At 44.0% G+C, this 22,132-nt stretch overlaps 1 protein-coding gene and 1 non-coding gene across 4 annotated transcripts in view; both read right to left on the bottom strand.

Annotated features, from left to right (window-relative positions):
* The window catches only part of LOC121453476 (zinc finger protein 608), a 109,319-nt gene extending 89,350 nt beyond the window's left edge, over nucleotides 1-19,969 (bottom strand). For 2 of the 3 annotated variants that reach the window (XM_041660282.1, XM_041660284.1), the window contains exons 1-2: nucleotides 19,859-19,969; nucleotides 15,347-16,436 (exon numbers count right to left, since the gene is read on the bottom strand). In XM_041660282.1, coding sequence (XP_041516216.1) covers nucleotides 15,347-16,255 — 909 coding nt within the window. In that variant the 5' untranslated portion in view covers nucleotides 16,256-16,436; nucleotides 19,859-19,969. Of the gene's footprint in view, nucleotides 1-15,346; nucleotides 16,437-17,449; nucleotides 17,509-19,858 lie in introns of those variants that run through there. The other variant, XM_041660283.1, reaches the window with a different exon arrangement.
* Nucleotides 2,221-2,322, bottom strand: LOC121453733. The gene has a single exon (XR_005975053.1). It is a non-coding gene; the product is annotated as a U6 spliceosomal RNA (small nuclear RNA).
* Nucleotides 19,970-22,132: the final 2,163 nt, after the last annotated feature.

Raw genomic sequence — 22,132 nt, 5'->3', positions numbered from 1 at the left:
AAAGAAAATTTACTGGGGAAATGAAGGGTAATTTATGAGGTCAAGAATTAGGTCATCAGTATCCTGACTACAAAGCATGAGATAGCCCATGCCTGTGCTTTCAGGGCCCATCGGCGTCAGACGTGATGGGAAAGGGCAGGTCTTAAATAGTTTGACTCATTCTGGCATAGCTATCATATGCAAAAAGTGTGAAGAAATGGGTGCTGAAAGCAAACTTCCTCCGTCTCTGGGCTACCCAGCGGCAGTGGCAGGGAAGCATGCTGGTCTAGGCTTTGAGGGTAAGTCTAAGGCGAGAGCACAATGACCTTAACCAGGAATCGCCAGTGATGAGGGAGTGGGAACTTGCCAACCTTGTGAGGAAGCCCGCTGGGAGCTCAGGGAAGGCTAAGCACTTAGGTGTGGAGCACAACCCAATGCAATCACTCCCCTTCCACATTCTAACCCTTTGTGCTGCTGGAATCGGTTGGGTCTTTAATCTTCTCCCGCCTGTGTGCACATGTATGCGTGTTTAAGTCTATAGGAGTGTGTGTTTATAAATACAAAATACACATATATGCCATATTTAGTGATCTATGGTTACTCTTAGTTCTTCTTTGTTGTTTACTCGTTTCCCACACTTCCCCAAAGGGTACTTTGAAATCTTTCCAGTTTTTACAATTAAACCTAACCATCTGGACAAAAATCTTCACATTCACTAAATGAGTCACAGATTTTGTGGGTAAGCTGAGAAACTAAATGCTATGCTGAGCGCTAGGATTTAAACCACATCTACCACAGCAAAACACTCTCTCTCCAATAATCTCTCCAATTATGCACGCACATTCAGGCTCAAATAACATGGAGGCGACTATACCCGACTGCACAGAATTATTTATCCAGTTAGCTTCAGCCTTTACATCCCAAAACAAGCAACAACAAACCCCAAATGAGGGAAGACTCCAGAAACCTTTTAGAATGCATGGAGATGAAAGGGAAATCATTACCTAGCTCTTTAGGACTGGTTAACTCTTGCCTTCTACTGATGTACGGTGGCGAGGCACTCACCAGAGTAAAAAGCAACTTGAGGGGCTGGGGAAGCAGCATTAAAAAACCTATACCCAGAGGAGTTAAGTTCAAGCTCCCAGCACCCATGCAGGGCTGTTCACACCTGCTGTAACTCCAACTCCAGGGGAGAAGATCCAACACCTCTGGCCTCCACAGGCAAACACACACACACACACACACACACACACACACACACACATACATATATATACATACATGTATTTTAATAAATAGAATAAATCCTTTAAAAATATCTATTTCAAGGAGTCAGTTTGTTCAGTGTTATACTCTAGTAAAGATGTGGACGAAATAAACAGTTCCAGTATAAAAAGTCTCTGGTTTCCACGGTGTTTACAACAATTGTCAGAAACTCTAGGTGTTTAAGAGTTAATATCCAGACAGCTGAACTCTAACAAGGCAAGTGATCTCGTGTTGTCAGCTGATCACTGGTACAAGAGGCAGCTAGTAAGAGTTCCCATCACTCTAAGACCCAGCAGGATTAGCCCTTGGAAGTCACTGCAGCTATGCTAGCTCCGGGCCATGGAAAAGATTGGTGGGTACCAGGAAATAATAAATGCAATCTTGCAGCAGGCTGGTGGATTCACATTGTAGTCTTTCAAAGTGCACCTTAAGCCTTTAATATAAGCTAAGATAGAAAGTATTAGACTTGGTGTAGGAGATTTATAAAAATCATTTTCAGAGCATCTTAGGCTAGCTCCCTCCCCCCCCCCCCCCACACACACATTTTACACTGGTAACAAAAAGGATCCAGCCAAATAGCATATAAAACAAGATAAACAGGACCAGAAAGATCTGAGAGGAACTCATATATTAACATAGAGGGGTAGAAAACTCAGCACATGCCTTCCCCATTCTGTGGCTGCAATCTGAACACCTGAGTAAAACACATGTTTAGGTGATTGTGTGTGTGTGTGTGTAGGTTTTTGAGACAGGGTTTCTGGGTGTAGCTCTGGAGACTGTCCTGGAACTCACTCTGTAGACCAGGCTGGCGGACGTACTGGGATTAAAGGAGGGCCTGCGCCACCATCACCCTACCAGGTAGTGACTTCTTAAGAAGTCACAGAGGCAGCGACAACCGGCAAAAAGCTTTCTTTCCAGGGAAGGCTAAAGCTGTAGGGACATTCATTCTTCCGCTGCCTCTGTGATTTCACAAAGGTGAACAGAGAATGCTCCACGGATTTGCCTGTCACCATTTTGCAGGAGTCATGCTAATCGTCTCTGCAATATTCCAACTTTGGTGTGTGTGCCACAGAGCATGGTTTTCAATTTCCCATTTCCATTTTGGTTTACTAAGTAAACAGACTGAGCAAACGTTAACATTTAAAGAAAGAATGATCACCAAAAAATCAAATTTAGGTGAATATTTGAAGAGGGTCATCATTTTTGGTAATAAATATTTATATTTGGAAAGGTTCTCCCATGTAGTCCAGGCTGGCCTAGAACTCACAGAGATCCACCTGCCTCTGTCACTCAAGTGCTGGGATTAAAATTGTGAGGCACCAAGTCCAGCAATTCTTTCCATTGAAAAAACACATTTTCATTTGGTCTGCTTGGTGACAGTGATAGCTTTGATAGAAGGGGAGATTTAAATGTCTGCAGTTTTAAAAAATTAAGTAGAATTCTCACAGCAGTGAAACCGGGTCTCTTCTCTCATTAGTATAGAATCTATTTCCAGAAAAACATCAGCTATAAATAAGAGCACATTTAAACGTCAGAAGTAGTTTGAGAATGAAGCCATCCAGACCTGATCTGTTCGACCCTCTTTGTTCCTCACTTCCTCCATCACTGTTACATACCAGTCCCTAGAAGAGAGCTCCCAAACCAAGCTACGGGTCTACCATTTGGATGGGAAATGGTACCATTTCAAAGGCATAAAAAGTATGAAAATAGTAGTGCTAAAACTTGAGGGAGAAAACAACCAAGACATTAAACAGACTGGGATCTTGCAAGCTCAGTTGATCGAGAATGCATCCAGCAGAGCCATGGAGGTGTCTCAGTGGTTAAGAACTGAGCGGGCTGGGCATGGTGGCGCAGCCTTTAAACCCAGCACTTGGGAAGCAGAGACAGGCTGATCTCTGTGAGTTCAAGGCCAGCCTGGTCTACAGAGTGAGTTCCAAAAGAGCCCGGGCTACGCAGAGAAACCCTGTCTCCAAAAAAGAAAAGAAAAAAAGAAAAAAGAGCATCAAGCTGGAGGACCTGGTTTCCACACCCAATACCAAGGCAGCCCTCTCACAACCATCTCTAACGCTCGTTCCAAGGCATCCGACGTCCTCTTCTGGTCTCTCTGGGCACTCAGCCTGCATGTGGTGCACAGACACAATTGCAGTTCAAACAACCCTACACATAAAATGTTAAAGAACTCATCAAGTGGTGAACGAATGGTTTTAATGTCCCAGTGTGGTGGCCTTGATTGTGGTTCGACAGATCAGAGGCCATAAAAAAATATTTGAATCTGGAGTTATCAGAAAGGATCACTCGTAGACAGAAGCAGTTTGAAATAAAGGGTTTCGCTCACGAGGCTGATGGAAAAATGTAAGCAGTGAATGAGGAAGTGTTTAGACTGACACCGCCAGAAACCAGTAGTTTATTGGAGACATCCCTAAATCTTTTTATCCAGGAGATTAGAAGGCTGAACTGCAATTGCTATGGGAACAAAGGCCATTGTTTCTGGTATTCTGGAAAGTTCATCTGTTATTTTCTAAAGAGAATCACTCTAGCTTCAGACTTCTGGACAACAGTTCTGTGGATCCTTCATTGCTAAGGCTCTTCATTGCCTTCCTGGAGAGTTCCTTTCCATTCAGAGCCATGCTACTACCCAGTGAAATAGGGGACATTTCTAGCAAATGTCCCAACAACTCTGGAGAATATGTTGAATAGGACCTGGGGAACCAAGGGCCCCCAACTATCCATCCTCTTGCCCAAACCCTTTTTCTACTCCTCAGCTAGTACACTTCCCAGTTTGACCCTCACCACCACCACCATCTTAACAAAATAGAAAACAAAACCTAACAAGAGTCCTCAAGTCCTTCTCTCTCAGCTACAAGAACCTTAGGGTTTTAATGTCTTGACCAGGCAAGGAAGTGATAACCACCTGCCTTCCCACATCCTACCTCATTTCTTGACAGTTTCAGACATGCTCTTGGCCAAGCAGTCTTCCTACCAAATAATTGAATGATTTTTCCTTTTGCTTCCTTTACACACAAAAAAGGCACCTGGGAGAAACCCTTGAGTGTAATCACAAAACACAACCCTGGCATTCAATCTCTAGGTTACAGCCACATTTTGTCACCTACCGGTCCATAGGGCTTAGTGAGGAGTAAGTCTTAGTGTGTAAACAAATGGTTTGCTCTACAATTAAACCATTCATTCGTCCTTTTTGTTGTTGTTGTTGTTTAACAGCTTGGCTGCTGCCCAACCCAGAGACTTCTAGGTTCGTCCATTATTTTGCTCTCCCAACAGTTAAAAGGGAATAAGCTCATTCAGAGTTTAGAAAGCTATGCACCATCAACAAAGGTATGTAATGCTTCCAAGATGCACAGGGGCTTCTAAACGCACAAAGAGTGGCTGTGTGCAGCAGCACCCCCAGCCCCAACACAAATGCCAGGCCCCAATTAAGCACCCAGGGGACCTTCAAAGAAGTTATGCTACGTTGCAAATACAGCAGGATCCACTTGAGATCCAACTGTCCTGTGTGCTTTTCCTCCCAAGACAGGGAGAAAGACTGGGGTAGACTGACCTCATTAAGGGATAATTAGTGAATCCCAATACCATAGGCATACCTATTGTGAGGCTTCAGTATGGAGATGCAATGCTTTTAAAGCTAGGGGAGCGCCACAATCTAAGAGGCCCAGGTTTTCAAATTTTAGGGATTTCAGTCTGCTGTTTTTCTTTTTGCTACCAGACATTAAAAGGGGAAGCAATACAAAACACTTGTCTATTTCTTTTATGGAGTTTGTACATAGTCTAAACAAAGGGCTTTAGTAGAAATCGTTTGAGTTATTTATACTTAATAGATAATAAACATAAAAAGTTTTTGCAAAATCATCTAAGTAATTTATATGCTATATATAATAACTAATGTAAAATAAGACCCATTTAAATGCAGAGAAATAAACACTCCTCCTGCTTGATTACAGAGATTGAAAATAGCACATGAAAAGGATGGTGAAAAAAATCATTCAACACGGAGCTGTATGATTATATGACAATGACCTTGAAAAGACAATAGATGCATCCATTTACACGTGAAAGTGTTACTTAGAAATTGAGCACCGCGATCAACATAACCACTGTTATCATCAATAAAACCCTTCACACCTCTTTAAAGCCCATCACTGCTGTTGGTATCAATCTGCCAAGACGCCTGAGGACACAACTCTCATATAAAATGTACCAGTAAATCTCGCTGCTTACATCCTTTAACGTGAAGAGTACCACCTCTCCGCCAATGCTAAGCCACAGGTCCACTGTCCTGTGTGCGAAAACTCTAGAGCAGTATTTGAGAAAGCAGTTCCTGAGGGATGGAATGAAATAACATTCTCAACGTTTCTTTCTTGGCCAAGACTTAACACTTCCAAAAGTCACACAAATCAGGTGATCAACAACTTTATGAAAATTCATTGAAATGGAGGCAACAGAGTAATGAACACTGTTGCGTAAACATCTCTCCCACCGTAGAACCAACCTGAAACCCAGAGCCAGGCCCCTTCTCATAGTTTGTGCACTGCTGCATGGGGGGGGGGGGGGGGGGCTTAAGTCATGAGACTCCATGGATGGCAACACAAGGGCGCCGACAGCCAAGGGGTTGTGCTCCAAGGACTCGGACACAATTTTGGGTACTTGTTAGTGTCTCCAATGACATCATTAATGCAATCCCAGTTATCAAAACAAGTGATGACCCAATTCCTTTACCTGGGGTTACAGCTTTTGGCCATAAAATGAAAGAATTTTAAAATGTAACATGTAACTGTATCTGGGTCAAATATAGCTGTGCTATATTTAGAAGTAAATTTGTATTTCTGTTCTATTAAAACACTCCACAGGGGCCCCTCCTTAGACAGATATCCTGTTTTGTTTATTTTAGAAAACCTACAAAATGTTTTTTGCAAAACTTACTCATATGCAATACATTCTGGGAAATCTTGAAAGATGGCTGCAGGGGGAGGAACCCTAGCCAAAGGGCTTCTCCTGTTCTGCATAGGAGAGCGGAGAAGGGGAAGCTATGATCCCTGGAAGTCGTTTCTAATAGTCGGGAACTCTTCCTCTTCGAGTAAATCCAAGGGCTCAATAAATAAATAAATAAATAAATAAATAAATAAATAAATATTGAAGGGCATTAATTTGTTTCTAGATGTGTGCGTGTAAGTAAAACAGCAGTCATAATGTGGAAATTTCAGTCACATTTTACAACTAATTGGAAGCAGATTAGAATTCCGCCTCAGGGGAACGTTGTCAGACGAGAAGCTGGAGCAAATGAAGAAAGAGGTGATGGCGTCCTGAAGAGCTGACAGATTTACTGTGCTCAGGGCCATAAACGGGTCCCTGGCTGCAAGGAGGGCTCATCCCCGCAGTCCAGGAGCGCGCAGCGCGGCCCCGGGAGCCCAGGCCACGCCCCAAGGGAACCAGGCCAGTCGGTACCAGGTCCCCTCATACAAATAAAATAAATAAATAAATAAATAATGAGATCTGCACAGTGACACACGGGTAGACGCCCAAGTCCGAGGGAGAGGGCCTTTCTTTGCCAGGTGGGGGAGGGGAGGGAAAGGGGAAGCAGCTTGTGAGGGCTCACAGAGCCATGAAGTAATGGAAACAGCTGCTGGCTTTCGACTTCAGTGTCTGGCATCTGCTGCGCCAGCACGGGAAAGGCTGGGGAAGGATTTGGGCAAGGAATGTAAATGGAGACAATTGCCCGAATGGAGCTGGATGCAGGGGGTGAAGGAGATCAATTGCTCGCTTCTGACATCATGTTGCTCCCTTTGGGCGGCAGCGGCACACTGGAGGGACTTAACTGAGATTGCACCTTCCAGCAGTGATCTGGGAACGCTCAGCGCTTCTCCATCAGTTTCCAAGATGTCAGACAACGCAGTCTGCCTAGTTGACCGGGTGTCCACTGTCCATCAGCGTTCTGCCCAACTTCCACACAGCTTCACATCGACTCTCTGTTTCACTCACTTGGACTTTTTTTTTTTTTTAAATCATCACTTGTTTTCGAACTAGGTCAAAGGTCAGGTTCTTTTTGTTGTTGCTGCCTATTTTTCTCCCTCGCTTCCTAGATTTGGTCCTAATTTCATTTCCATCACAAAAGAATTGGAACCTGGGAACACAGAACCAAGCGCCACTCTGCTAATCATGAGCCCATAATAAAACCCAGATTTGATAGCATTATCCATGTACTGTGGTGAGCCACATGCAAATAAACAGTCCTCCATGAAGAATGAAAACCCAAGGCTTTGGTCCTTCCAAGCCAAACATTATTGTTTTTAATATGAGCTATCCATAAAGTCAGTGAAGGAGATGACAGGAAATTCAAAAGTAAGTTGGTCTGGCTGAGAACAGTTTGGAAAAGGAAAGGAGGGGGTAAAAGGAGGGGAGGAGGGGAATGTTCTCCAGATCCCCCTCTTATTTTAAGTGAAGAATGAACTAAACTGTCAAATCTACACGGGAATATAAACGGTGATTTTCTGCTAGCGGAATTCAAGAGGGCGGTGAGGCTGGTACCTCACCAGAGCGCAGCCCTCCGACATAGGCCGCCAAGCTCACAAGGAGCGACTTGGACCTGACCTTTGAACCTCCAGTGCCTAATGTGAAAGACACAGAGGTATAAGGAAGGCAGCCAGCCAGAGGGACAGGCAAGCTTTCCTACCAAACCAGGGGTTTTCTTTCATCAAAAGGGCGAACAGTAACTTCCAGGACTTTATGAAAGTGTGGCCAACTGGAACTTGGTCATCGATGCTAAGTGAAGCATATAAAAGAGTCCATTTCTTAAAACACAGTGCAAACACTTCTCTCTCTCTCTCTCTCTCTCTCTCACACACACACACACACACACACGACAAAAACCAGAACCAAGCTCACTGGTACAAGATCAACGCAACCAAAGACCAAGCTATTATTTCAAACTGTCAGGGGAAGGCAGTAAAATTGCTACCAGGTCTCCTTAAGTTACCCTTCAATAAAAAAGAAGCCATCGGGGAAATAAGAGGAAAAGAAAACACATCAAAACCTTCAAAGTCCCTTTAAGTAAAATTATCCGTCTGTGGCACCATGCCATCTGCTCTCTGGTTAACATAATGAACCCATTCTCAACCCTAAACACGGACTTTCTAAGATCATTATGAACAGCACAAAACACAACCAATATATTTTTATTTACTCTTAAACCATGACGCCTACAGTCATAAGGGCATTATTTGGATATGCCTAAATGCCCCCCCCCCCCCGCCCCGCACTGTACATTTTTCTTAAGGTGCTCTCTGACAATGAAGAGTCTCAGGAGGAAGAAAGCTAGGAAAATGAGAATCCCAGTGAATAAAAATCAGGGCTGTGTAGGGGTGATGGGAAAGAAGAGGGAGTGGCTTTGAAAAAGTTCAAAAAAGTTCACAGTGATGTCTGTTGGCCACTTTAAACCCACGTGTCTTAACAGAACACCCTAACGGTCCTTGTTACAGCTACATGGTAGACTTTAAATTTTCATGTAACTTCCCTGGGAGTAAATATCAGATGAGATCCTTATTGTTTTAAGGCCCCCTGGCCTACCAAGCACATGTATTTGCTTTGTGATCACTTCAGTTCTTGAAGCAAAACCCATACTCTTCGACTGCATTCCCAAAGGTGTTTCTAAGCAAAATTTAGCAGGCATGTAGCAGTCAGTTGTCAGAAGCCAGTGCCAGTCTCATGATCTTGAATTCCCCTGCAGCTCTCAAAATGACCTTACAAATAGCCCAGCCGCTGGTCAACCAGCTAAGGGTGTTCGACAACTTTTCATTCAGTTGCAATGGCTTTGTGCCAGTTACTAAAACCTTTGGCTTGAATTAGGAAGCACTTGTAGCAGGAAGCAAGTAGGCCCTAAGAGAAATTTCAGAGGAAGAGACAGAACTGGAACAGAGGGAGGGGCCTCCTTTCTCTGGAGAAGAGTGATGTGTAAAATTAGTAGTACTTTTTTAAAATTACATTTTATTTATTTGTTTGCTTGCTTGCTTATGGGTGCATCTGCCCTCAGGTATGGGGTGTGCCCCTGCCACAGGGCACATGAAGAGGGTCAGAGGAGCAATCCCAAGGAATAAACTCAGGTCATTAGGCTTTGTGGCTTTATCCTTTGAGCCTTCTCCAAACTTTTGGGTTTTTGTTGTTGTTGTTGTTGTTTGTTTTTGGTTTGAGAATAAAGTTCATAGCACCTAAAACTACCAAACCAACATCTATATATGCCATTACATCATTTTGACTCACAGATGTCTATGACAGATCCCTTGCAGGGCTCTGATACGATCTTTACATCACTTACTTGGTGACCACCTAAATCATTACTGAAGCGAAGGTTTCACCTGTTTCCTGGTCCTTCCATATTCAATGGCCCAGGCATCAGACATGTGTTATTTTCTGGTAACAATCTTAATAAAGAAGTGATACCCTCACTGTGATTTACTGCCAAAGGCAATCCAATGTTTCCTTAGTTCTGGCTTCTACATGACAGGAGAATGCTATCCAGGTACTTAGAAATAAACTGTTTGGTATTCAAGCAAAACCCTTGATGTTCACGTCGCTGGCAAGTAGAGCGCTGGCGATCAAAATCATGTTGTGCTACAGTAATTACTATGACAAACTTCCCAATGCTTAATATTAAAGAATACAAGAGTATGATCCCTCCACCTCTTCTGCACCTCTAGAGTGTGTTCAACGTGGCAATTATCTTCGTTCAAGCAGCAGAGTTTAAATTGCATTGAAACTCAATTATACCCATGACTTTTTTAAACATACACTTCAAAAGGCAGGTTTCATCACACTCAAATCACTGAGCAAAATCTCTTTCCCAGCTTATAAAAAAGAGATTTTTATCCCCCACCCCCCTCCACACACACACACACACACACACACACACACACACACGAGACATCTTCAAATACAAAACTGACTTCCCTAAATCTCTAGAGCTGCCTTTACGTTTTTTCCACCTGTGAATGCAGAAGGAAGGCAGAGCAATGCTGAAAGACAAAGAAGGTGCCCACCTGATTTTAAAAACAAATGGTTCAACCTGCAGTTCTCCCAAACGTCACTCATTACCAAGAGCCCGGCTGCTGCCACCTTTCAAGAGCAGAACAGATAGTTCTTAACAAAAACACTTTACTTTGCTACTCTTGGAAAATGCAAAGCAACTAACAGTAGTAAATTTATGATTTAAGTGCTTATGGCTAAAATAGCTTTCCAATTATCAAGGGCCTCTTAAGACCGAGCAAGAATGCATTATGTGCTAATGACCACAACCAGGGGTCCCTTCTCCACTCCTTTGTCAGAACCCAAGCAGATACTCCCCTGCAGCTTCACCATTAACATGTCTGTTTCCTGTCAGCCCACTCAGAGATAATGTCATTTATCTCAGGAAGGCACAAACTCAGTCATTAGCTTCAATAAAAGACCTCAAACAAAGGCCAGATAATGTTTTACCCAGGGTTCCCACTAAGCCCAGAACCAAGAATCCCAGCGACTAAGAGTCAAGGGCTGGCAAGTTATCCTTAAGGGATGTTGTTGCTTATCAAGGATTTTAGAGTATAGCCTATGTATAGTAAACACCAAGGGTCCCCAGCACTATCACACAAAATTAGATTAATGAAGAGTGATGACCGGGGTTAGCCCTGGGGAGCCTTTCCCCTCAGTAGCCTCCAGGAGGAAAATTGACAGAATCATTTAATCTCTGAAGAACTGACCCCCTCATTGCGAGGGCCTGTAGAAACCGAATCACCCATAGGCAGTGGTCAATGGCTGAACTTCTGGAAACCCTCCAAACAAAAGTGGAACTGGTTAAAAGAAATGTGGGGACATGTGTTTTCACAGTAGAGCTCATATTACTGCAATTCCAATTTTCTATGAAGTACCACCAGGTGAGCTTTCTAAAATTAAAACAAAAAAAAGAAAAAAAAAGCACAGACATCGTCAGAATTGGGGCAAATCTCAGCCATTCATTGAATCCCTGTGTTTCATGCTGGAAACGAAGACCAGATGGTACTTTCCATGTCGTTTGAATCTGGTTATTGAACACCTCTGTGGCTAGGGAGATTCCTGCTTAGCACTTTCAGCCTTCATTTCGCTTACTAACTATAAAACGCTGCTTAGGAAAAACTAAGTCTTTATAATACTCTAATTAAAACCATCTTGCACCCAAACAATTTCATTTGAAGAGCATATTCTTAACCCTAGGACATTTGAACATCCAGTCCCTCCACCTGCCTTCCCCCCCTTTGCATTGCAGGCTATTTGACAAGACATTAAAGTAGCTGTGGGGTACCCTCTTAAGCTCAGTCTGGAACAATTGTGCATACTTTTCCTGTTTTCTTCCTTCAGCAAACCTAACAGATTTCAAATGCTAAACTCAGAATGCATTGATGGACCTGGTCACACAAATACTCCAAGATCCATGTGTTCTCACAGACGCAGCTGAACAGCTTCCCCCAGCCATCCCCACCCTCTACCCCTCCCCCCCCCAGGATGTCTATTGGAAAAGGAGAGGCAATGCTGACAGGAAGCCACCTTTAGCTAAATCCACGTGTAATTTTGCAAACTGTGCACCGTCCAACTACAATGGACTCAGTGGTTTCATTAAAGCAGGTGACCTTCCTGCCCTTTCATTCCGCCTTAGATCAAATGCACTCCCTAATTCACAGGACACACTATATTATGGAGGGTGTTGGGGGGGCATATCCACAAAAGCCATTAATCAAAATATGTTCTTAAACTGCTCACACTCACTTAGAGAATGTGTCAGGATTCCCTAGTGAAGTGTAAAAAGGCTTCTACAGGAGAATAAAACAAAATGAATGATGTCCTCTTACAGACAGGTCCATTTATAGACACCGTCTCTAGAAAGACAAGGCCCACAGAAATGAAAAGAGTTTATGATATTACAGAAATAACTCTCCTTGCAACACGCACTGCACAGACCCCTAAGACACAACTATAAATATGACCTCTGCCTTTCATTTATTTCTGTTTAAGTATCAGCTGTTTTTAGGACTTTTTTTTCCTGTGTGTTTCCTAATATCCTAGTGACTGAATAACCCCACTGAATTTAATTGTACTCAACGTTACTGCTTAATCCAGCCCAATGGCTCCTTCTCTGGTAAGTCTAAACTGTAAGACGATGAAGGGAGATTGAGAAACAGCTTCAATGAAGGACCATTATGCTTTGCAAGGAAGGCGGAGGCAGGTGGAGAGGCAGGTTTTAACAACCAAAAGCCAACCCATCAAATCTCCTTACTCAGACATGTCACTGATGGCTTAACCACAAAATGGGTTGTAGAAATATAGCTCAAACATCTTGGAATTATGGCGTGTTTTGATTTTTTTTCACATATTAAGGGAGTGGCGACTTTTACAACATACTTGTGGTTTCCACATAAAGGAGCCAGAACGCTCACTGATTTAATTAGGTTTCATAAGGTCCAATTTATCATGTTTTACATGACTCTGTGTAGTGAAAAGACAGAATAAACAGACCAAAAACAGACATGTTGGCGTGCTGGGAAAGTTACCCAGTGACAGCAAAACTCACAAATCCTGTCTAACCTTCTAACCAGGAAAAAAACATACTAACAACACACACATTGCCCATAGATTTTTAATGTGTTCCCCCTATACACGTAAGAGCCACATGTAAGAGCTGCAGGTTAATCATGTTTACTCGGGAGCACTTGTTCTTCAAGCAATGTTGAACTAACATATAGAATTTAAAAAAAAAAACTTCAGATATGAATTTTTTTTTTCAAGTCAAGGGGGCCTACTAAGTTTTTGCTTCCTAAATTGGCATCTTTAAAAGTGTTTTCTAAAGCAAAGGCTAAGTTGAAATAACCAGTAGTTAATGGAATTAGGTTTGCTTCCCTGCGTGGTACTGATGCCATCTCTGGGAGCCAAGGATGGATGTGTTACTAAGTCTTTTGGGGGTTGGGGAGGACAGGGCTTAAGGAATAATGTTTGAGATCTCAAGCCAACAACACCTCAGCTTGACAAGAATGGCCAATACTGTGGGTTCCAGCACCCTGGAAACCATCCTAAGGGAATGTCCGGGCCAAGTCTAGTGGCAGAGGCTGGTGCACAGCTTCCCCTCTGCGGGCCAGTGTTCTCTCTCCTCCCTCCCCCACCTCGGCGCCCACCATGGGTTGTTTGCTCCTCTTTTATGGAATTCATACGATTCCATTTATACTGCTCTGCCTGAAGATGCGTTGCATGTGTGTGAATAATTTAGCCTTTCCACTTCTCACCCACTTCCTTCTGCGACTGGGAAGCGAAAAGAACACAAAAACTGGAGAACCGACACCACGCACTAATCTCAGTTGCCATGACAGCAGCCTTGGAGAGCCTGAAATGTTCCGATCGCCTGCTAAACAAAATTGTTGAATGTGAACATTTGGCTGGAAGATTAAAAGGCTAAGGGGAATGCAAAAGGGCAGAACCTCCCACATTCCCAGCAGCCAGGGGATCCAATCAAACAGCTCTGACTCCTTAACCACAGCATTGTGAGCACTGGATTAGGGCAATTCATCCAGATAGTTAAAGCAGATTAGAGCTGCAATTTGAAGACTATTGGCAACAAAAGTAAATGCCCCACTGTACTAAGAAATAAGAAGATTTCAAAATGTCTTTTGGTAGAAATTATGTGAAACCACACATTTAAACTAAGAAGCAAAACCTGAGTATATTTTTTAAGTTCATTTAAATTCACCAATGTAAGAGGCTATCTAAGAGGATTTGGATTCAAAATGTAGGCAGTGGTCTTCTGCATGTTTGAGATTGTTGTCCACACCTTTACCTCCATCAGACCTAAATCAAAGCTTTAGTCCTATGTTCTAATTTAAAACTTGAGCATGAAGTTGAAAATAAAAAGGACCAGAGAACTGTGAATCATTTCATGCAGAAATAATTCCCAGGAGATTTCTCAGCATCACTTACAATTCTGATCAAGACAGAAAGGGGGAAATTACGTCGTATAATAAGCATATTTAGATATCACATTGCTACAACAAAAAATACTACATCTGCATGCTACAACTTGTGGAATGAATCTAAACACTAATTTCATAGAAACACATCGCTCACCTCCCAGCCAATGTTCCTGATAGACACAAGCCCATCAGTTGCCAAACATTATCCCAAAGCAACTGCATCCCAGACCAACAAGACCCAGGCCTCCATGCCTAAGCAAGGTAACACTGGGGGCAGTTTTTCCAGTACAGTGTCTAACCACAGACTTTAAGACAATGACCAAGAGGGGTGCAAGGGTCCAAATGGCCTAAGTCAAGCACTGTTAAGTGTAGCACGCATTTCCAGCATTCCCCTTCACTGTTGCCACCATGCCCCCTTCGGTTAGAGCGCCACATTTCAGGAACACGAGCCAAGTGTGCTTTCCAATTCTTACTTAACTGAGCTTCCGACTGCCCAGGCCAGCTAAATACCCAAGTGAGAGCATTCTTACAGCTCTAGCTGCAGACAGGTGAGAGAGTCAAAGGAGAGTCCTCACAGCCATCAAAACCATCACACTTTGGCTGTAGAGTTACGAAATCAGTGACCAACATTGCAAGACTGGAGTACATCCTTTGGCAGAACTCTTTTAAGGGAAAGTAACAGAAAAGGGAGTGCAAATAACCCTTCACACTCCTTCCCACAGAGGCAACTAGAACCCTGTTCCTAAGGACACATTGTTAACAATAACACAGACGCCAATCTCCTGAGGGAAGAAACCAGGACGAAAGTCAAGCTAGTGCTGCAGCAGGTTTTCTATTCAAAGCACGCGGACAATTTGCTGGCTGGCCAGGAGCCCTTACAAGGCAAAAGGCACTTAGGACACTCGGGACCTCCCACCCCATGACCTTTCAAACCTGGCACCACAAGCAGCAGAAGCAGCACCAGCAGAAGCAAGAGCCAAACACTGCACTCAGGATAACACCCATAAAGGATGACCGGCATAGAAATCACAGAGAACCCGAAAGCACTAGGAAGTGTAAGGCACCCGGAGGTACATCCCACATCCCCAAACAGATGCACACAGAGTGGGACACACAAGAAGGCGACCTTATCCTACCTTCTCGGTTTTCAGTTTCTTGATTCGCCTGTGGTTCTCCTCCTCCTCCTCTTCCTTTTTGACCAACATAGAGTTTCCCATGAGCGCCGAATCCGGAGCACTTTTGCTAACTTCCCCTGCAGCCGCAACGCTGCCACTCCCAGCGCCCCCGCAGTGGAAGGGGCTCGCACCACTTCCATTGCTCTTGGCCCCGAAGCCATAGAGGTGACCACCGGAGGGGGCCGGGCCTCCGCTGCCATTCTGGTGGACCTGCAGCAGGTCGTGCTTGTCTTTCCTGGATCTCGCAGCATCTTTATCCCGTTTGGCGCCTCGGCTGCTGTGGTTTTTCCCTGGCTTCTCTTCCTTGCTTTTCCCACAGGAGCTTGCCCCCGTGGTGGCAGCCGAGGTCCCGGTGCTGGTACCGTTGTTATTTGGGTTGCCGCCGCCGCCGCCGCCGCTCACACTTTGACCCAGCGCTGAATTCATGCCAGTAGCCTCTCCAGGGCGCCCTTGGACTTCCTGCCTCTTGCCAGTGCTGCTGATCTCGGGAATTCCATACAAGGCAGCAGAAGGCAGAGATTTATTAGCATCCTTAGAAGTTTTAGCCCTTTTCACTTTTGATTTGCTGGTCTCTTTGTGTGAATTCCCCTGGGGAGCGGAGGGCTGAACAGAAGCAAATTTTAGGCCATCAGCTAAGGCTGAGGTAGCACCGGTCCCATTGGAGGCCGGACCTCCACAGTCCTTAGTGTTGCTGTTGGTAGTGCAGTTGGTGGGATTATTCATCTCAAATTTCTGTCTGTCCTTCTCCAAATCGGCGTCCAAATCAATGATTAAATTTCCAACCCCGATTTCCCAATCATCGCCACTGTCATAAGTATCAACTGTATTTGGATCCACACCTTTTCCTGCAGTCGAAACGTTCACGGACATCCTGAAGATGAGTTCTCTAGATTAAAAATCCGATGAACTTTCCTTGGGAGATGAGGGGACATTCGTTTAGCTCCGCTGGGCTTTCTCTTAAAGAAAAAAAAAATCCTTCCAATCTTCTGCTTTTTCCTGCTCCAAGAATGTGTCCAGAGATCTCACACCCTCACTCCAGGTCCACCATCTCCTGTGGAGGGGGAAAAAGTCGAAGATTTCTTGTCTGGATGTTACCGGCATAGAAAACGATTCATACCAGGGAGTCGGTAAAGGGTATAAGGAAGAATAGAGAGTAAGGGGCTCATTATTGTCTCCACAGTCCAATACCAGGTTTAAAGGCAAACAGGCAGACTTGAACAGCACCCCTGACAATAAGCATCTTACAGAAGCTGAAAACCCCTCTAAACAACAGGGGGATAGCCAGTTCTTTAAAAACATTAAAATATCTCCAAGGATCTGAATCAAACCCAGAAAGATTTTTGTGGCTTTTTTTTTTTTTAAAGTTGAACATTTTTGCCTGGCACATGGGCTACTTCAACCCCAGGAAAAGACCATGGACATTGAGACAAGTAAAACACGTTGTTAAACATCCCTAAACATATCTTGGCTCTTGCAGGGTAAATAACCAGGCCCTGAAAGTTCTCTGGGACCCATGTTCAAAATGATGTCACTAAATTTTTTTCTTTCTAATTTTAATGCTACTTAAAATTGCCTGTGTAATGTAGTTTTGTTCCCCATAAGAAACGAGGGGGGGGGCAACAGTAGTTCCCCTCACACACACATAGATACCACCCCCTCTTCCCCCACCCCCAGTCAAGCAATTCTTTCTGAAAAATATACAGACCTCTCTAAGAGTATTTCTCTCAGTAAAAAGACAGTATGAACAGAAAGGTTAAATATCTGCCTTTTTAGAAAAAAGGGAAATTCATCTAAACAATTTTGCCATAACCCTGGGTCACAGACCTGCTCAGTCTGTTAAATACGGTGCTACTGACGATAGGGAAACTGATTAAGACATACACTTTAGGTGATCTGCGCCACGGTGGCCTCGGTGACCACAAATGACTGTGTGTTTGACAAAGAGCAGTTAAAACAGTTTTTAAAGGGATCAGCCCCCTTTTAACAGTTGTCAAGAAAATAAATAAATACACATACACCACACACACACACACACACACACACATACACACACAAAATGCTTACCTTTTAATCCTTTACCATTTTTTAAAATTAGGCCCGAAAAATCAAAAGGTATTTCTCACGCCACTCGGCACACAAGCCTGTGCCTCATTTTACTTAAACACCAAATGATCAAAAAGGAAAAAAACCAAGTAACACACCTCAGCCAAAATAATCACTCAGTAACATTATTCCACTTCCCCATCCCCCTTTTGGCAAAAAGGTCTGGAGTCCTTTTCTCCTTAAAAAAAAAAAAAAAAAAAAAAATGTGTCACTGTGCAGCTGGGAGAGGCTTCCCATTCACAACCCAAGCACCGAAGGGTGTTTTTCCTCTTAACAAGCATTCAGAATAATAGGGTGTTGAGAGAGGGGGAGGGGAGGGAAGGGAGGGAGGGAAAAAGGAAAGGAGGGAGGGAGGAAGGGAGAGAGAGAGAGAGAGAGAGAGAGAGAGAGATTAGAGAAAAAACTTTTCCGAACTTCTGATTCCGCCTTCAGTTGCAGACTTCAGAGCCACCGTGATCAGTAAGTAATGATCTCATGTAGCAAACCTACAGGCGTCCTCTAGTAACGAGACAGAATGTGCTAACATCGGGATAAATTAGTGAAAGGGAAGAAAGAATAAGAAGAAAGGACTGAAAATCTGGGCTGGATTCCGCCTGTTAGTCGGGAAGTGGCATTTTTTCCGCTCGTCCTGACATTTGATTTCTCCAACTAACTTACGCAGGGGGTGAAAGGATGAGGGTGGGGGAGGAGGAGGAGGAAGGAGAAGGAGGAAGAAAGGGAGGGATGAGGAGCTGGGCTGGTGGAGAAAAGAAAGGTGTGGAGGAGGAGGGAGCAGACGAAGCAGGGAGCTGATAAACCAGTTAGAGCAGCTTTCGCCCGGGGCGGGGGGGGGGGGCGGTGGAGCGGGGAAAATAACGGCGTCTGAAAGGGGCTGTCTTGGAAACCTGAAGGATGTGATGTTTTCCTGTTTTATGTTGTTTTTGAGAAAAAAAGAACCGAGTTCTTAGAATAGTCCCCGAGGAGGGGTTAAAATCCTCCGCCGCGCAAGCCGATCTGTCATGTGGTAATTCGATAATTAGAGTCAAAAAGATTTTTTTTTAAGGCAACCTTTTTCCAGGACAATTTTTCCCTCTCTACACGCAGCAAACAGCGCGTCTCTATTTTTTCCTCCTCTCTCCACCTCTCGCCCACCCCCTCCTGTGTTTAGTCAGATGGCCTCAGAGCTTGGCTTAGTATTTTTAATTAGCTGGCGTTTGGAAGCTAAAAGCAGTAATGAATTGTTGATGGATTGGAAGCGGAGAGTCGCTTTGCTGGAAATGTCGGGGCTGGGAGAGGGGGATGGGCGCGTTAGCAACACCAACCATCTAAAAGGAGCGATTTTGTTACAGTGCAAGCCTTTCACATCACGTGAGGATCAAGGGCTCAATTGGTTGTCGTGAGAACAAAAATGGTGACAAGCGTATCAAGAAAATACTGATCTGGTCTTTAAAAAAAAAAAAACTGAAGGTCTCTCCCTCCCCCCCCGCCCCCTCCCCCCGCACGCCCTGCAGTGGGCGAAGCTACAAGTTATGAATGTGAAACATTTCTCGGCCATCTAGGATCTCGGAAGTAAATGTAATGGCCACAAGAGCAAAGCAGATGTTTTGAAGGAACACCTTATAAACCTATCCTCAACTGATCTCCAATTTGTCTGCTTTCCCAAAGGGGTCAGGGGGCGGACGCCTGGGGGAGGGGGCAGGATACCTCGGAGTTCCTGCGATTTTTGTGACCCCCCCCCCCACTTCATGTATTAAACAAAGAAAAACATTTTGCTAGCTCCCAAACCCAGCCTTGTAATAAACACACCATTGTTACTATTTGTGGGTTTGTTTGGGTTGGGTGGGGCTCCCCCCCTTTCTCTTAATGGTGTTTTTTCTTCCTGCTTTTTTTTTTAAGAAGATGGAAAATGGTAGTTATAGCCATTACATGTAATGGATGAATATTCCCTAGTTTACTATTAAATTACTGAGCAGGAGGATGTGACAAGAGAGAAATCGGCTTGTTCTACCCGGGTTCCCATTTGCCTGCCTCGGTCTGGGCGGGGGTCTGCTCAGCTCCGGTAGAAAAAGGGAGGAGGGGGAAGGTGCGCTAGAGAACTCACACGGCGGACCAGGGTGTGTAACTGAATCACTCTTAGTTTCCTTTGGGTTAGAGCCCAAAAAGGTAATTTACTCTAAGTTAGCCCAAGTGCCCAGTCAAGCTTAATTTGTCTAAAGAAGTTACAAATGCTTCACCCTCCACTGGATAAAATTCACCCTTCTTGGGTTGTTATAAATGCAAAGCCAAACCCTGTAACTAGTTCCTCATTTCAATGCATAAAACTCGCACATTCCCCTGCATGAACACCCCACTAAAGTGCTATCGAGCGACACACCACGCAACCGTACTTACGGTCTGTATGGGAGCGAGTTGACCTTTTCCTTCTAACTGCAATGAGTGTGTTTGGTGGCAGCCGCTTTATTTTGGAAATTATAATTTCTTCAATTTTTTTTTATTATTAAAGATGAACCAGCAATGTCACAGACCGTCCCGTGTATTTTTTATAAAAATAAAATAAAATAAAATAAAATAAACAACAAAATAAAGCAAAATCCCTCCCGGTGCACACACACACACACCAAGCTTGTTCTGGAAGAGTGGAATCAGAACTGAAACACAACACACGCACAGGGGGAGTGGAGCCAAAGGAGCTCTCAGCCTGTATACCTGAAAGGGACTTTTCTTTGTTCCCAATGCCCTTTCGCATCGAGCCAATCAGAGAGCAGCTTTTATGAAACTGGGCTCTCCCATTGGCTAGCTGCTTTCTCTTGGCTACTGTAGGGGGTTGAGATATACACACGTATAAAACACACACTGAGCGCGGGTGGGGGTGCGATGGGGGGTGGCGGTGGAGACAAAGCGTTTTATTTTCCAAGCAGATTGGGGTTGCGGAACCTCCCGCAGGACGAAGGGAGGGGGAAAATGGGGCGCCTGTTTCAATTACTACATCATTCACATAAAACACTTATTTATTAAAACACATCTCAAGCAGGCTACGAAGAGAGGATGTCGGTAAATGCAAGTTTGATTGTGTTATCTTGGGGGAAATAATGTATGTGATCGCTCGGTGGCAGAGGGAAGCCAGCTGAGCCACAGGCGCAGAGCGGGGACGCCGCTCCGTGGAAACCCACGCGAGCGGTTTGCTGTTGTCCCTTCCATGTCCCAAGGACTCGGTAACCCCTTCTCTGCAGCTTCTGCCTCGCAGCCCTCCCCCACCACCTTACTCTTCCTGCAAGAAAAAAAATCTCTCTCTCTCTCTCTCTCTCTCTCTCTCTCTCTCTCCCTCCCTCCCTCCCTTCCTCCCCCCCCCGCCCCCCCCCCCCCACGGAAGGCGTTCGGTGATGGGTGAACAAGTAACCCTTTTGTTTCCAGGCTTCGCGTCTAGAAGAACTAACGTGTGGACCCCGACGACCATAAAGCCAACCGAATGAATGGCTCTCTTAAATTAGCAACAAATCTCTTCTCCTGATCTTCTGCGACTCGAATAAATAAATATAAATCAAGGCCTCAGACCAGCCTTATTAAAAAAAATAAATCGATTTGTAGAAGATAAAATACACTAGGCGTATTAACCCTTAAACAGTCCCTGTCCTTAATGTTTAACCGTCTGGATGATCTGTCAGAATTCTTTCCTCAAATCTTTAACTCTGGAGTGGACAGAGATTGTAAATTCTCTGAATTCTGTGTCCACAACCCACAAACGTACAAAATGTTCTCACTTTTTATGGTAAGACAAATGTAGCCACGTTAATGGGACTCCTTTTCCAGGACAAGAGGCTAATGTGAAATAGCAACTCGATATATTTAAGCTAATGTAGTCTTACATAGTAAGCCTTTAGAACACGGTTTATTTTTAACTCCGTGTTGCCATTTTCAATTATTTTAGGAGCTAGAAGGTGGAGATTTTAAAATCATGTAGCCTGTGAATTTTAATTAACCCTATTATAGCCCCAAGTTTGAGGGAGTGGATATCACTGGAGCTTCTCACTAGACCGTTGGAGTCTGAGATGGGCCTTCGCTTAGGCAAACGGGCACACAGGAAATTACCCTTGGCAGAAGACAGCTGTGATGTAAATGTTTGGTGGCGACTTTGTGGATCAATAAAAACATTTATGCCACATGTTATAAATAATGGCTATTGACTAATGTTTGTGTTTTTAATATATTTAGTCCATTAAAAAAATGCCAATTTGTTGTTTCACTGCCCTAGATGAACTAAACTAGATGTTGCAAACATTAACAAACAGTGATTTCTGACCTTTATCAGAGTAAGGCGGAGAATGCGATCTATAGGCCTGCTTGGCTGGCCCTCCCGAAGTCCTTTTCACTCCAATTGAAGCTGTACATTAACAAATAATCTGGGGCAGACTGGATGCCTAATGTCCACCCATCTACCATTTTAGCACTGATGTCTGTACAGTATTTCTGGCTATACAAGTTTTGCTTTTGTGTATTAGTCACAGGATAATACATATGGAGTCTTAACTTCTCTAAGAAGTGTGGTTCTTCAAAGACCATCTCAGTCTTGTGCACTTCCTGTGTCCTGGGTGTGTCTGTGTGTCTCCATTTCGGGTTATGGTAACCCCATACGTTGTTATTAGTTTAGAAAAAAATTAATCCTTAGCT

The sequence above is a fragment of the Microtus oregoni genome, unplaced genomic scaffold (assembly GCF_018167655.1).
Source record: "Microtus oregoni isolate MIOR12 unplaced genomic scaffold, Mior012 000011F_ref0000422, whole genome shotgun sequence".
Lineage (NCBI taxonomy): Eukaryota > Metazoa > Chordata > Mammalia > Rodentia > Cricetidae > Microtus > Microtus oregoni.
Note: the sequence above shows the minus strand (reverse complement) of the source record. Positions and strands in the feature narration are given on the sequence as shown.